At 53.4% G+C, this 15,056-nt stretch overlaps 1 protein-coding gene across 3 annotated transcripts in view; it reads right to left on the minus strand.

Moving 5' to 3' along the window:
* The window catches only part of Sh3pxd2b (SH3 and PX domains 2B), a 90,265-nt gene extending 75,754 nt beyond the window's left edge, over positions 1 to 14,511 (minus strand). For 2 of the 3 annotated variants that reach the window (XM_028857790.2, XM_028857789.2), the window contains exon 1: positions 13,313 to 13,471. In XM_028857790.2, coding sequence (XP_028713623.1) covers positions 13,313 to 13,387 — 75 coding nt within the window. In that variant the 5' untranslated portion in view covers positions 13,388 to 13,471. Of the gene's footprint in view, positions 1 to 13,312; positions 13,472 to 14,441 lie in introns of those variants that run through there. The other variant, XM_028857791.2, reaches the window with a different exon arrangement.
* Between the last annotated feature and the right edge of the window lie 545 nt (positions 14,512 to 15,056).

A 15,056-nucleotide genomic window follows, 5' to 3' on the forward strand; every position in this document is an offset into this window, starting at 1 on the left:
ACCCAGCTGTGTGCCTCGGGCAAATCCTCCCTCAGCCTCTGTTCCACCTCTGTAACACAAAGTGACATCTAGCCCACTGAACGCATAGTGCCAGCACACATATGACACCCAATGAAGCTGGTCATAAGGTGACATCTAGCCGACTGTATGCATAGTGCCAACACACACATGACACCCAGTGAAGCTGGCTATAAGGTGACATCTAGCCGACTACATGCACAGTGCCAGCATATGCACAGCACCTAATGAAGTGGTTATTGCCTAGGTTCACTCCAGCTATCAGAGTGAGCCTGGAGGTTCACAGAATTGAGCCCAGAGGCCCCCACCCTGCCAGGAGCCCGGCACCTCCCAAAACAAGAGGGGCGATGGGACTTGATGAGGGTGTTAGCTGCGAGATACAGGCTGGGGTGGCAGGAAAGACAAAGAAGCCTGCTGCTCATGGCCGAGTTGGCCATCCCTTCCACCACATGACTTCATCCGGGCCCAGCCTGCTATCCGCCACTGGTCATCCAGATAGGGTCCTCCTAAAACAGGTGTCCTGTGTTAGAAGTTTGGTCCCCGCCGGGCGGTGGTGGCGCACGCCTTTAATCCCAGCACTCGGGAGGCAGAGCCAGGCGGATCTCTGTGAGTTCGAGGCCAGCCTGGGCTACCAAGTGAGCTCCAGGAAAGGCGCAAAGCTACACAGAGAAACCCTGTCTCGGAAAACCAAAAAAAAAAAAAAAAAAGAAGTTTGGTCCCCAATTTGCCACCATGGGACCTTTAAGAGGTGAGGCCTCGTTCCAGGTAATTGGGTCTCTAGGGGACTAAGTGGCTCTGCCAAGACTCCATGAGTTCTGTAGGAACAAACAGCTGTCCCCTACCCATGACAGCCCCTGACATCTCCTGGGACAGCCAAGGGCCTTCACCACTGCTGCCATACTCTCTGGACCTTTTCTGTTTCCACACCTGTGAGCTAAAGACACCTTTTTCTTTTTAAGTCACTCAACCTCTGGCATTTTGTCATAGAAATAGAAAACTGACTAATACATACAGCCCTTAAGCTAATTCTTGTCCTCCGTAGGGGCCCTTCATGGCTCCTTTCAAAGATAAAACAGCAAATACCATAGGCTCATATTTAATGAGCAAAACTCTAGCATTGGGCAGCAGGATGAAGGAGCAGGGCTGCACAAAGAGACTTCCACCTCAGACATGCCAGGAAGACTCTTCCTGCATCAAGTATAAGTGACTCTCGGAGGCCAGGTTCGGTGAGTACAACCCGTGTCCAGCCTGGCTGGCTGGCTGGACATGAATGCCCCCATCCCAGTTAGGGCTCGGTGTGGACTCCTATGGTATCCTACCCTGTCCTCTCCTCTTTCGGGAAAACTGGATAATACATAAAAACAAGACAGTTTCATGTGACTGCTGACCACATGCCAGAGTCTGGGTCACCACTGCGCTGCTCTGCAGGGAGGTACCCAGGCTACACTCTGTATTTTGCAATGAGGATGGTATGTGGGGAGGGTAAGGAACTCGCTCCATCCAGACAGCAATAAGCAGGCCTAGTTAACTGCAGAGTCTTGAGGCCTTAAAACCATCCACATTCCCACCCACTGAGACGACACTCTTGGCACACTCCCCAGACCCTGTCCCTACACAGAATTGCTTTTGCTAATGAAGATCACACTGTATCCGGCCATTCCTCTCTATCCTCAAGGCGTGGTTCTGGGATCCCTCCAGATCCTCCCATCCACTTCAGACCATCTCTAGATGACTTAAACACCTAATACAACATGCACACCATGTAAACAGTTGCCATACACATTCAACACAGATATGACCATCACAGGCCTAACCACACAGAACACTCCAGCAACAAGTAAATCGCCTCCCCTCCAATATTTTTTTCCTTTCTTTTTTTCCCCCTCAATATTTTCAGACCATGGTTAGTTCCAGCCTGTGGACAGAACTGGAGGCACATAGGCCGAGAGGATGACTTATGTTTTTAATTTGCCTTGTATGTCGAGCCTCTCTCCATTTTACTAAACATGCTTTGAACAATCACTTTTAAAGCTCCTTGGTCCACAGCGACACGGTATATCACATTCTTTCCCAGAGGTAGATATTTAAGCTATTTTGAATAATTTTAATGCTGAATGTCTTAACCTGCCAGCCCTCACAGAAGCTGATTAATTTGAACTTTAGTGAACTGGACCCTTGTCCACCTAGAACACGGACTCGTGTGTGGCCCTTCCAGACTGGTTGTGTACTTGAGGCTGCCGGCTAAAAATCCCAAGGCTTTGATCCCAGCACTTGGGAGGCAGACAGCCAGGCTACAGAGTGAGACCCTGCCTAAAAAGAAGAAACGGTCACCCAAAGACAAGAGCACGTTGCTGGTCGGAAAGGTGACGGTGGTGGGCAAGACTTCAAAGGGAGCTGGCTGCAGGCAGTACTCCTGTCACCGCCCAGCCCAGTCCTGTCACCGCCCAGCCCAGCCCTGTCACCGCCCAGCCCAGCCCGCTGCTCTCAGTGCCCTCAACGAAATGTTTACCCTTCAAAAGAAAATAGGGAGCCATTTATTCAGCACCTCTAGATGCCAGGAAGTGAACTAAACCCTCTCTGTGATTAAGTCACCTCAGTCTTTATCCTACCCTCACTTCCCAGAAGGGAGAACGGACACAGAGAGGCTAAGCCGCTCACTCCAGGTCACAGAGCCAGGCTATCACAGGCCACCTGGCTAGCAACCTCTGAGCATTCTACCCAGGGGCTGTTCATCCTTTCTGGGAGCTCATTTGGCAATCTCATGAAATTTACTACTCCATCTCAAAATGATTTAAAAATCAATAAAATACATAGGATTCCAAATGAAACCAAGTCAAACTCCATTTATTAAAATAAAAGGCAAAATTGTAACAGACATATGTTTATTAACTTTTTGAAAAATCTATCAATAAACCATGTGACACCATGATTTTAAGCAGTGATGAGGACCAGGGAACTATTAAAAATATACTGAAAAAAAATTAGTGAATTTACCTAGAAAGACAGTCACATCAGGACAGAATGGAAGGCAGTCTCGGGGAGGTGTGAAAACTGAGATCTAGCCCTTTTCTAAGGCCTAGGCCCATGCTGAGGACCCTCTGCCAGACAGCATTGGCTCCCCAGTCCCCAACATCCATCCCCATTTGGCTTCCCTCTCGGGAACGGGACCCCAGCCCTGTGGCCTCCATTCTCTTCATCACAGACGCACTTCAGCAGAGGTGATCTCTTTAAGGACAGCCCTGTGCCTGCTCATCACTGCTTTTCTCTTTGGCCCTGATCCACAGCTGGCCCAGGGCAGACATTAAGCCACATCTGTGGAACTGACTGGAAGCCAAGGGTGGCCCAAAGCCACAGCTGCTGATTCACACCCTGGCCCAAGAGGAGGAAACAGTGACGCCACCTCGTGGGTTCTGGCTTGTGGGCCAGCACTGTGGGCGGAGGAGGTCCGTGCAATTCTGCTTAATTAAGCAGAACTGAACACACCAACCTTGTGTGCTTTAAGGCGGCTTCCCTCCAGTGAGCGCTGGGAAGCTGCTGGTACCCACCATTCCAGCCAGTGTGACCCTGGGCGACTACCTCACCTTCTAACTCCCTCAGTGTCCACGTGTGAAGCAGACCAGGACAGAACTCACGTGTCGTGCATGTATGGCGTCACCTTCCCAGTCCATGCCTCCTCCTTCCAACCCCAGCGCCCTTGACCTTTGCTGCCCACTACTTGAAATAAGAGTAGGATTGTGAATCAGGATATCCCACCTCCACCGGACCACAGATGGTCGGGTGATCTGGCCAATCAGAGTCCCTCTTACAGCTGTGGGATCAGACGCCAACAGTGGTGCTGTCACTTCCTATTCGTTCAGAGCCGGGGAGCAGAGGGGTTCATTTGGTTCTGGACATTCCTCTCGGGTTCAAGTTGGTCAAGACTTTGTCTGTTTTTTTGTTTGTTTTTTTCTCTGACACTTACTCTGCATCAACTTTTTAATCCGGAACGCTGTTGCACAGACTCAGTGGCATTAGGTACGAGACCCTTGAGCACATGAGAAGCACTCAGGCCAATGACAGTTAGTGTCTGATATTATCATAATTAGCAATAAAAACATTGTTACATTCTGAAAGCAAAACCAACTTAGAGTTATCAGCACACGGCTCATAGAATCCCAGTGGCTTTTACATTGTCTCCTGAAGAGTCAGTCTTGACTCCACTGTCCAGATGGGCTTCTGCTTCCTGCTTCTGAGATGCAGGCAGGAGGCCCAAAGACCAGCTTCTCTCTGAGGATCAGCTTCTCTCTGAGGATCCACTTCCCTCTGAGGATCCGCTTCTCTCTCTTCTCAGTGGCTTTCACTGTGCATGTGGTCCATGCAGCGCACAAGCCCTGGCGCCAGCCCACATGCATGGTCCTAGATGCCCAGGTCTCTTAATTTCTTCCTATCCATGGCTTCTATCTCCACTCCTCACATCTCTTCTGCTTTCCCAATCTCTGCCCCTTTTCTCTGCCAAATCTTTCTTACCCATGTCCACTTGGCATCACCTGTCCCATGCTGGGTGATCAGCCTCAGGGTATCTCCTCATTACTTGCCTTCTTGGGGTTCATGGTCAGAATCAGCCCAAGGTGATCTGTCTGTCTGCCCTCTTTCCTTGGAGACCCTTTGTTTATCTCAACATTGTCTCTGTGTTTTTGGAGTACCTGGACCCTCGGTGTCTTGTGTTTGTCCACAGATTCTCAAGACACAGTGGACTTCCCAGTAGGAAGGTTCCGGAGTGCTATTTGCAAAGAGGTATCTCTGGCAACATTGCATGAAGCACAGTGCCCAGTAAAACTTAATTCCAGCTAAGTGATGAGTCACCACTGAGCATCAGTATGGTCCAGATACTGCATACGTATTTATCTGGAATTCACACTGTACTGGGTGTACTGGGTTCTCATTTGCTCATTCGGGATGGGCCGAGACGGGGCTGCAGAGGTTGATGGTGAAATGCCCCTCCCCCAGCCCCTTCTCCCTGTAGCTCCTGAAGAAGGCTTGGGCCAGAAAGCAAGAGGGAGGAGCCCCAAAGCTTGAGTCCGCCGCAGAGGGCTGGTAGCTTCTAGTGAAACAGCCTGTGGAATCCCGGAAGGAACAGAGTCCTGGGAGTGGGGGCAGCCACACCACCCATACACAGTACCACTGCTGAGCCACTGAGCCACCTGTTACTCTGTTCCAAACCTTGTCCCCATGTTCGACCAGAAGATAACGAATGCCAGCTTGGTGCAGGGTCTCGTCTGTTTCACCCCTCAGGGCTCTAGGAAAGGGACCACAGAGCGTCAGCTTTGGGACACTGCTCCAAGGAGAGGAAAACTCCAAGGACAAACATGCCAGCATTTTGTGTCCCCAGGCATTCTGCAAAAAGGGTCTGAATCCTGGCAAAGCCACCAGGTTTGAAGAAAGGACATCTCATGGGCAGCAGTAAACAAAGGACAGTACCAGCCCAGAGCTGGGTTCCAGATGCCACACGCGGCTGTCGGAACTAGCCTCGTTTCCCCTCAACCAACACCCACCGGTGCACTGGCTACTCAGGGACCGTCATCTCCCTTTCCTGCAACTGCAGGGACACAAAGGGATGGGGACAACTGAGACATAAGAAGGAAGAGACTATTCACCAGTTTCCCTCCAAGGAAAAAGGATGCTGTGCTGGCTAGTGTTCTGTCAACCTGACACAAGCTAGAGTCATCTGAAAGGAGGAAACCTCAATTGAGAAAATGCCTCCGTAAGATCCAGCTGTAGGGCATTTTCTAAATTAGTGATTGATGGAGCAGGGCCCAGCCCATTGTGGGTGGGGCCACCCCTGGGATGGTGGTCCTGGGTTCCATAAGAAAGCAGGCTGAGCAAGCCATGAGGAACAAGCCAGTGAGCAGCACCTCTCCATGGCTTCTGCATCAGCTCCTGCCTCCAGGTTCCTGTCCTGTTTGAGTTCCTGCCTTGGCTTCCCTCAACGGACCGTGACTCAGGATAGAGAAGCCAAATAAACCTTTTCCTCCCCAAGCTGCTTTGGTCATAGTGTTTCATTACAGCAATAGCAACCGTAACTAAGACAGATAAGTAATTTGCAAGCAGAGTCCAAGCATCATGAGTGGGATGTGCAGCTCGAAGGGAGGATCTCTAGTCTGGTCCTTTCTGGAGGTGCAGTAAACCGTGCCACTTGCCCATTGTGGGTACCTGGGTTGGGGAGCCCTCAGACACAGAAAATACCCCAGGAGCAGGGGCGGGGCGCACCTCTAGCTGAAGGACTTTTCCAGGACCCTGTGACCTTGGGGAGCACACCAGAGTGTCTGCGGCACCCCGCCTCAGCTGCAGGCACCGTGAAGGACTGGACTCTCCGGGCAAGGCACACTATAGGCAGGAAATCAAGCCCCGGGTTGTCCCGCGGGATTTCACACTCACAGCTTTTGCTCCTTCAGCTCGTGGCTGGAAAGCCACATGCGAGCCCTTCATGTGTGGCAGCAATGGAAAGAAGTGTTGGTGGTCAGCAGAAGCCCATCTGAGGAGGCCTTGCTCTTGGAGGATCAGGAAGAATGCAGAGGGACCTCAGGGTGACAGCAGGATGTGGGAACCTGCTGGAGCCACCTCGGCTTGGCACGGCCTCTTTTTTAAAAACAAGCAGTCGCCGGTTTTTATTTTCACTAAAAACAGGGCCATGTGTACATTGCCGAACATTTGGAAAACATAAAAAAAAAAAAAAAAAAAAAAAAAAAAAAAAAAAAACAAAAAAAACAAAAACAACCACACAGACAAGCAAAATAAAGAAGTGCAGCATTTTTTATCAGCTCTTTTTCTGGGTCTTTGTAGATGGCCATTTCCACCCTTCAATGGCAATCTGCAGGAAGGGCCTGAGCGTGTGCCCATAGCCAGTTTAACTGTGATGCCCTGGCAGAAGCCAAGTGTATCTACACTACCCCCCTGGAATTCTGCATGTGCATGTCACACGGATCCCACTGATGGGCATTTAAGCAGCCACCAACCTACAACTATGGTAAATGACAGTTATACATGGATGTTTCTCGTAAGGCTTGATCTCGCCAGGCTGGGACCAGGGCCTGGGTCCACCATCATCCTCACACTGGCCTCCTCAAACTGGAACTACTAACAACCCCATTTTATAGATGGGGACACTGAGCACAGAGAGGGTAATAGATCCCACTGTGGTCACAGAGTTGGTAAGTGACAGAGCAGCAATCTGACTAGTGGGCTTTCTCCATTCACTAGAAGCGTGGAAGGCACCGATTCAACGTCTGCACCCACTCCCTGCTGAAACTGTTTGGAGTTATGCTGGCGCAGCCTCCTTCTACCTGCGGGACCCAGGGTAAGAGAGAAGTAGCTGAGGCACCTCCCTTGGAGCAGGCCTTCCAGTGAAGGGGGGGCCTGGTGCCTGTACCTGGGGCTGAGGGGACAGGAGCAGTGGGCACAGCTGTCAAGGTTCCCAGAAGAGCATCCCAAAGCCGTCTTCCTTGCCACCTGCTCGGCACAGCTCGCTTCTGTGACGGGCACCCCACCTTTTTTTTCCCCCAGCATCAAGAAAGCAACAGACACTTTAAAAGAAAGTTCTCAGGGGCTGGAGAGATGGCTAGGTAGTTAAGAGCATTTGCTGCTCTTCCAGATGACCCAAGTTCGGTTCCTAGCACCCAGGCTCACAACTATCTGTAACGTCAGCTCCAGAGGACTGAACACCCTCTTCTAGCCTCCGAAGACATCAGCGTAGTTTTGCACATTCCCTCACACAGACAAGCACATGCGCATATAGATAAAAATAAGAAATCTCTTTTTGAAAATGCCGTGAGGGTGTCGCCGCTGTGTGACAGACATGGGGAAGTCCAGGACCATCTGTAGAGGAGACTGGAGTGGCTCTTCATGCTGCAGCCTGGCGCCCAGCCTGGCAGGTGCCACAGGAGAGATCAGAAGAGCGAGGCAGACACAACGCATCTCAGAGGGGCAGTGGCTCCAGATCAGGGCCACGCTGTGGTTTTCCGTGGCCACCACTGATGCCATCGGGCTCCGCACTGAGGCTCAGGACTTAAACCCTTGGAAGTGCCATTGGCAGGGCTCCTAGCTCAGCCAGCAGTGATGAGATGCAAAGCCAGGCTTTGCCACCACCAAGGCAAAGGTAAGTCGGCAAGAAATGTGCTAGTCGCTGGCAGTTTTCTCCAGCAGAATTCTGGCACCTTCGAATTCTCACACTATCTTCTCAGGAGGAGCCACCTCGCTCACAAAGCCAGAAGCCAGCGTGGGACAGGGTGGCCTACCGCCACAAAGAACTTGCATCCAGGCTGGTTTGTCTCTAACATTCCCACTGGCTGCCCTACTCTGAGGGTTTCCATAAAAGGGGTGCCAGGGATGGCAGAGGAGGGCAATGGCTGTGGATGTGCACGGGCAGCAGATCTACACTCCACACAGCTCGGCATCTGAGGACCGCCACACGATACAGAGAACAGCTCTGGCCTCACAGCATCCACACGGACTCGGCCGGCACCCTCACTCCCAGGCTCCTAGACCTGACCCATTAAGGAGGGACGCCCTGACAATCTCTCACTCTGTGAGGACAATCCACTCAGAGCTTCTTTGGAGTGAGTGACAGGGGCTGACGACTTGCATGTCAGTAGACTGAATGAACAGAGGGAGGAGAGAAGGGCCGAGGATGACCCTGACACCTCAGAAAAGGTGGCCACAGTGAGCCCCCTGGTTTGTGGTGGCATCACAAAGCTGCCCCTATCTCCCAGACAAACACACCTAGCTAGCTCGGTCCCCACGGTTTCTCCCCTGCTGTGTGACGTCACACCCATACTTTGGATTCTCTGAGCCTACAGTCTCCTCAAGGGGAAACTGAGAACATTAATCTAACCGCCTGCAAGATTAGTATCTGAGATGTATAAACCTTTCACATCACGAGAAGATGAAAGGCAAAACACAGGGAGCCAGCAGCAGAGGATAAACAGGCAATTCACAGAGGAGGAATCTCAGGCGGCCAAGGAGGGCACACAAGGCCACTGGACCTCATTAGCAAGCAGGGAAAGGCTAAGGAGCACCACCACAGGACACCACCGTGCAGCAAGCAGACTGGCATCCACCAACTACAAAGTCTGACAACAGAGAGACTGGCCCAACACAGAGGGAACCCAGGGAGGTGGCTCCTGCAGTGACAGGCAGAGTTGAACATAACACTCCAAGGCCCAGCAGAGTTCCTGTGCTGGGACTAGACACAGAACAGTTCCGGCCAGGTTACCTGCTGGGAAGAACAGCCCTGAGTCCCCAGGAGGAGAGGACTTTCAAAATGGAGGGAAATAGCCACATATGGAGTACTATGCAGCCGTGAAGATGAACTGGGCTTCTGTATTAACACAAATTTGAAAAGGGCAAGATTTCAAAACACTGAAGACAAGATTGAGATGGGTTGGCAGGTAAAACATGTAAAGGACAAGGAAGGGGATACTGAGGGCAAATGGGGTGATAGAAATGTTATAAAACTGGACTGGGGTGATGGCTATTCAGCCCTACACAGTTTCTACAAATGCCAGTGACCTCTATGGTTACAATGGGACACTGTGGTGGTATATAAATGATATGTGAAGAAGACAGCTAAATAAAAAGAAGCTACCCCTATGGACCCCTATTTTATGTGTGTAGATGTTGCCTGAATGTATGTGTACCACATGTGTGCCTGGTGTCTGTGGAGACCAGAAGAGGGTGTCCAATCCCCTGGGACTGGAGTCACAGATGGTTGTGAAGCTCCATGTGGGTGCTGGGAATCAAACCCAGGTCCTCTGCAAGGGCAACACGTGCTCTTAAGCACTGAACCATCTCTCCAACTTGTGACTCTGTCTTTTAAAAGTGAGTGAGGGCCAGGCACGGCAGTCTGTAATCTCAGCACTCAGAAGGCAAAGGCAGGCAGAGCTCTGTGAGTTCAAGGCCAGCCCGGTATACATGGTTAGTTCCAGGCCTGCCTGGGCTACCAACTGGGAATGATAAATAAGGGATGTGGGGCAGTGGTTTGGGGGAAAGATGTGAGTGGAAGGGGACACAGGGCTCTGCCTCTGTGGTTTATTTATTCTAAATATAAAGACAAAAGGGACCTAAGACAAATGCACAGCCCAGCAGGGGCAGGAGTCTACGGATGGGGTGGGCTTTTTTCTGTCTGTGCTTCTGAAACACTGAAGTCACATGACGGGAGTCTACCACTCTCAAAGAGCTATCAGGACAACGAAACCCACACCCAAGGCTCCATCTAGGGCTAGTTAGTACTGCTGTGGTTGGGGACCCTACTGTTCCCGTGACCCTGTGTGTCCTTTATCAGCACAGGGGAGAGGATCCCATCAAGACCTCCAGAGCCTACAGGTTGCTAGAAGACACTCCAGTTGGAGGGTGGCCCCAGGATATCACTCTGAGGGGTTCTCTTCACATTTATTCTGAAGTCCAGGCTCTGAGTGGGGCAGGCACATCATGGGTGACACACAGTGACACCAGCCTTGTCCACCGGTGAAGGCGGCTCCCTGTGGAGAGGCTGCTAACCTGACATGGAGGTGCAGCGGGGGACCTGGCCCTGAGCCCCAGGTACTGTTGTCTAGCTGAAGCCTCAGAACCTCTGACCGGGTCTCTTCCTGGCCCGGCATCAGAGGCACAGCAGCCAGGACACTGGAAACGGATGTGCACATTGCACTGTGGTGGTGTGACAGGGGCAGAAGTACATGGTGTCACCCCTGTTAAGGTCTGGATATGGTCTGTCCACGTTCAAGAGTTTTGTGTTGGAATCTTGGTCCCCAGTGTGGTGACCTGAGAAGTGGTAGGACCTAAGAGGCGGAGCCTAGGGAGAGGCAGTTAGGTGATTGGGTGCATGGTCTTAACAGAGATTAAGGTAGTTCTCCCAGGACCTCAGTTCCCAAAGGGCTGGTTGTTACAAAGCCCTTGGCTCCTCCCCCATCTTTCTGGCTTCTAGTCTCAGCATACAATCGCTCCCGCTGTACATGCTCCTGCCATGATGTCACCTATGACTCTGGGATGGAGCCAAGAAGTCCAGGGGCCAAACCAATGAGGCAGCCCAGTCTTGGACTTCCAGCTTCCCAGGCAGCTAAAGAAACCTCTTTTTTACACCTCAGGTACTTGGCTCCACAATGAAAAACAGACTAAGACGGTCCCCTGTCCATATTTTTGGTTGCTACCACTGAGGAAAGGGGAGCTGCTGTATGGAGGGCAGAAGCACGGGTACTTCAGCCAGGCTGCCAACACCTGTTTTCCTGACCCACTCCCTTCGGTGTGCGGAGCTGGGGGACAGGTGGCTTTGGGACCCTCCTCCCATTGTCCCAAATGATCTGCTCCTCTGGATGACTCAGGGTGCATTCATCCCCCCCCTTCCTCATCTGGGGAATCAAAGGCAGGGAGAAGGCCCCTCGTCACAGAAGTGACTAAGCCCACGTTCAGAGGAACGGGTTCTCGGAACAAGCTCCCGCATGACTGCAGCATGTTTCCAATCAGAGAGACACGGACACCACGGGGCTACCGTTAAGTTAAGGAACGCCATGTCGGTCACATGACTGCTCCCGATGGGAGGGGCATCATCACCCCATCTTTCATCTGAGGACAGACACAGAGACTCCAAGAAGTAACAGCAACCTGGGAGTCCAAGAGCTGAGCCCCAAGCTAGGCTGCTCTGTAGCCCTGGCTCAGTGGGCCCCTAACAATTTGCTGGAAGTTCAGGGGCACCCCTCAAAGCTGCAAAGCGCTGGCAGGGAGGTGTGGGCCTGCGTGGATTCCCAGGTTTTGAAAGGACTTTGTCCAGGGCCTCTGTGGGTGTGTGGGGTCTGAGAAGAGGCGTGGTCACAAAATTTTTGGTCCAACGGGCCTGGATTTACACACTTGCTCTGCTCCTGTGAAACGGACTTGAGAAAACCACTACTAAAGGTGTGCGACAGCCCGAGAGAGCATGGGCCATGATGCCCAGTCCTCGGTGACTGGAGCTCTTCTGGTTTGGCGGGCTCACAGATCTGGTGGGCTCACAGATCTGGTGGCAGGCGGCATAGAGAATTCTCCACTTCCTCCAGTTGGTGGGTTACTGAAAACTGTCCCATACCCAAGAGGCAACTCAGCAGGCTCCAACAAGAAACCAAGATCTGGCAGCATTTTCAACAGTGAAGGGGAGAAAAGGGGGTGGGGGGTGGGGAAACCAAGGCAATTTAGCTGAGCTCTGAAGCAAGGAAAACTTAGCTCTATTTAAAGATACCGCAGGTCCAGGAAGCAGCCCCCGCTGGCTGGCCCAGGACTGAGTAACTGAACGCCCAGCCAATAACAATACATGGGAACAGAGCACACCCTTCTTGCAGAGCGCAGTGGATTCCCGGCCATCTCCTTCCAGAATTTTATGGGCGACTCATGGAAGGCACGGATATCTGTCTGCTTTGGAAGAACGGCTCTCTTAAACAAACAGACCCCAAAGGGGCTTCCAGGGAGGCCCCTGGCCAGCCTTCCTCCAGCCAACGCCCTTTTCTAGTTATTGTTCCACATTTCTTTGTTAGGATTTTTTTTTTCCCTCCCTCTTGCTTTTCTCCTTCCTGGTTAACTTCTCCAGGGCTGCCACAGGCAGCTTCTTCCAGGCAGGGACACCAGCTCCCTTCACTCCTGGAGGGAAGTCCCCAGGGCCTCCTCTGGATCCACTGTCCCACTTCTCAGAACCTCTGAGGTGGAACCTGGGCCACCTCAACTGCAGACAAGGTCCCTAAGCAGCCCTGGAGGCCACTTCCCACCTGAGGGTCACCGTGGGCCCGGGGCCCACCGTCCATGTTCTAGAACCCTCAGCCTTCCCATCCGCAAAATGACACCGGGAACCCATTTCCTCCCCAGCTTGCCAGCTCCAAACAAAATTCTCATTTCACAGAGGGGGGTACTCCTGGGGAAACTTTCCCACATTGTTAAACGGAAGTTACTGGAGAGGGGCACTCAAATGACCCATGCTCAGAAGGACGAGGGGCTTGGCTGGCTGGTCCCACGAGGCTGGGCGCCTCTGGACAGGAGGGTGGCCTGAAACCGCGCCTCCGTGGGTCTCTCTCCTGGTTTCTGTCTGAGTCTCCAGCAGCAGCTGGGGCCAGACTTTTGCACGGGTGGGTGGGCAGGGCGGGGGCTCGCGGAGAGATGGCGGGGAGGGCGCGGGGGGCCCGGGGCGCGCGGGAGGGTGCGGGGAGGGTGCGGGGATCAGGGGCGCGTGGAGAGACAGACGGCAGGGAGGGCGCGGGGCACAAGTTCTGCGCGGGGCTGGGGTCGCCGCGTGGCGCGGGCGCAGACTCACATAATGCTTGTTGGGCACGCGCCGCTTCTGCACGTCCAGCACCTTCACCTCCACGATGCTGCGCCGCGGCGGCATGGCGGTTCTCCGCGCCCAGCGCCGTGCGGGCCGGGCCGGGCCAACGCGATCCGAGCCGCCGAGCACTAGCCGCCACCGCCGCCGCCGCCGCCGCCCTCCGCGCCCCGCCCCTGCCCGCCCCCGCGCCGCCCGCCCACCCCGCTTAAAGGGCCCGCCCGGCCTGGCCGGGCCACGTCCGCCCGCGGGCCTTTGTCCCCGCGCCCGGCGGGACGACGCGCCCCGGCCCCCGCGCCCCGGCCTGGCGACTATAAGCCCACGCATCCAAGCAGTTTGCTCGGGCTCCCCATCCCCGAAATGGGCTCAGGGCGGGTGGCGGGTGCCCACCCCCCTCGGTGTCTGTGAACCGCGGACATTCCAGTCGCTATAAATCCGGTCTCCCACCCCCAGCTCTAGGAATTCAGAGGAGAAGCAGTGGTGACTAGGTCTCCTGGGTTCACTGTCTGTGACATGGAGAGAAAAAACTGCAAAAATGCCCTCGCGGTCCTGCAAAGGGCGGCGAATGTGAGCGAAAGTAGGGGTGCTGGGTAGGTAGCGAACCCCTGCCCCCCATGGTGGACTGAGTTCACACCTGGCCCTGTGCCCTGTCCTTTTCACAGATGCTTGCTTAAAGTTAGAACACCCGCGAATAGAGGAAGACGATTAATCGCCTTTTACAGAGGACCTGAGAGCGGCCTCCAGATTCATGGAGCAGGTGGTTTGAACCCATGGTTGCCCCACACTAAGCAAATCAAGGCTACAAGTGGCTCCACACTTTTTCACCTAGCGCCTCCTAACATTGGCTGGGCACTCAGTGCTGGCCGAATGAATGAAGGAATGAATGAATGACTGGACACACATAACAGCATGGATGGGTAGTTCAGGCTTCAGGTCAATGTTCTCACAGCCACTGAGCGGGGTGGGGGGCGTGAGGGGGTGGGGGTGGGATTCCCCTCCAGGCACCTTCCCATCCATAGTCTAAGATCAGCCAAGGAATTTCCCAGAGGAGGGTCCCCTCAGTCCAGTCAGGCCTTGCAGATAGTTTGGTTTTGATTGCCCCTGGAAACCCCTCCATTACCTTTCTGACTTCCTTGCCCGTCTTTCCCACACTCTGGCTGTAGAGGCTGGTCTGATGGGCTTCACCAGTCGATGCCCTGTGCTTGGGTAACTTGGCTGGTGGGAGGCCTTGGCAGGAGAAGTCTGGGTAACCCTCCTCCCCCAACTGCCTTCTGAATTGTCTTTACAAAGGCCACGGTTTCGTACTAGCACAGTTCCGGGCACAGGACCCTTTCCTTGGTTCCCTTGGTACGGCCCATCCCTTGACAAACAGACTCTTCATTAAGCTGTTTTCGCTGACCCACTTGGAGAGCGGCATCCATTTTGGACCAGGGCCTTCTCTGGCCCAGTCATCCCCTCCAGGCTTCCTCTCCAGCAGAATAGCCACCCACGGCACCCTCTGGCCACACTGGAAATAGGCAATGTGGTGACCCACCTGACTTCTGCCGTCCTCGGCACAAAGCAAACCTCCCTAGCAAGCAGAACCATAGACTGTAGAATCTGGATGCAATCAGCCATTGTCCCAGCTCCCAGGTTCCCAGCCCTCCAGGTGTGTCTCTCCCTGCCTGGTGGGCCTGGCCTGGGGAGATTATGGTGTTATGATGTCCCACTTCCTGCCTGTAGCAGCGGTTCTATG

The sequence above is a fragment of the Peromyscus leucopus genome, chromosome 8b, assembly GCF_004664715.2.
Source record: "Peromyscus leucopus breed LL Stock chromosome 8b, UCI_PerLeu_2.1, whole genome shotgun sequence".
In the NCBI taxonomy this organism is placed as follows: Eukaryota; Metazoa; Chordata; class Mammalia; order Rodentia; family Cricetidae; genus Peromyscus; species Peromyscus leucopus.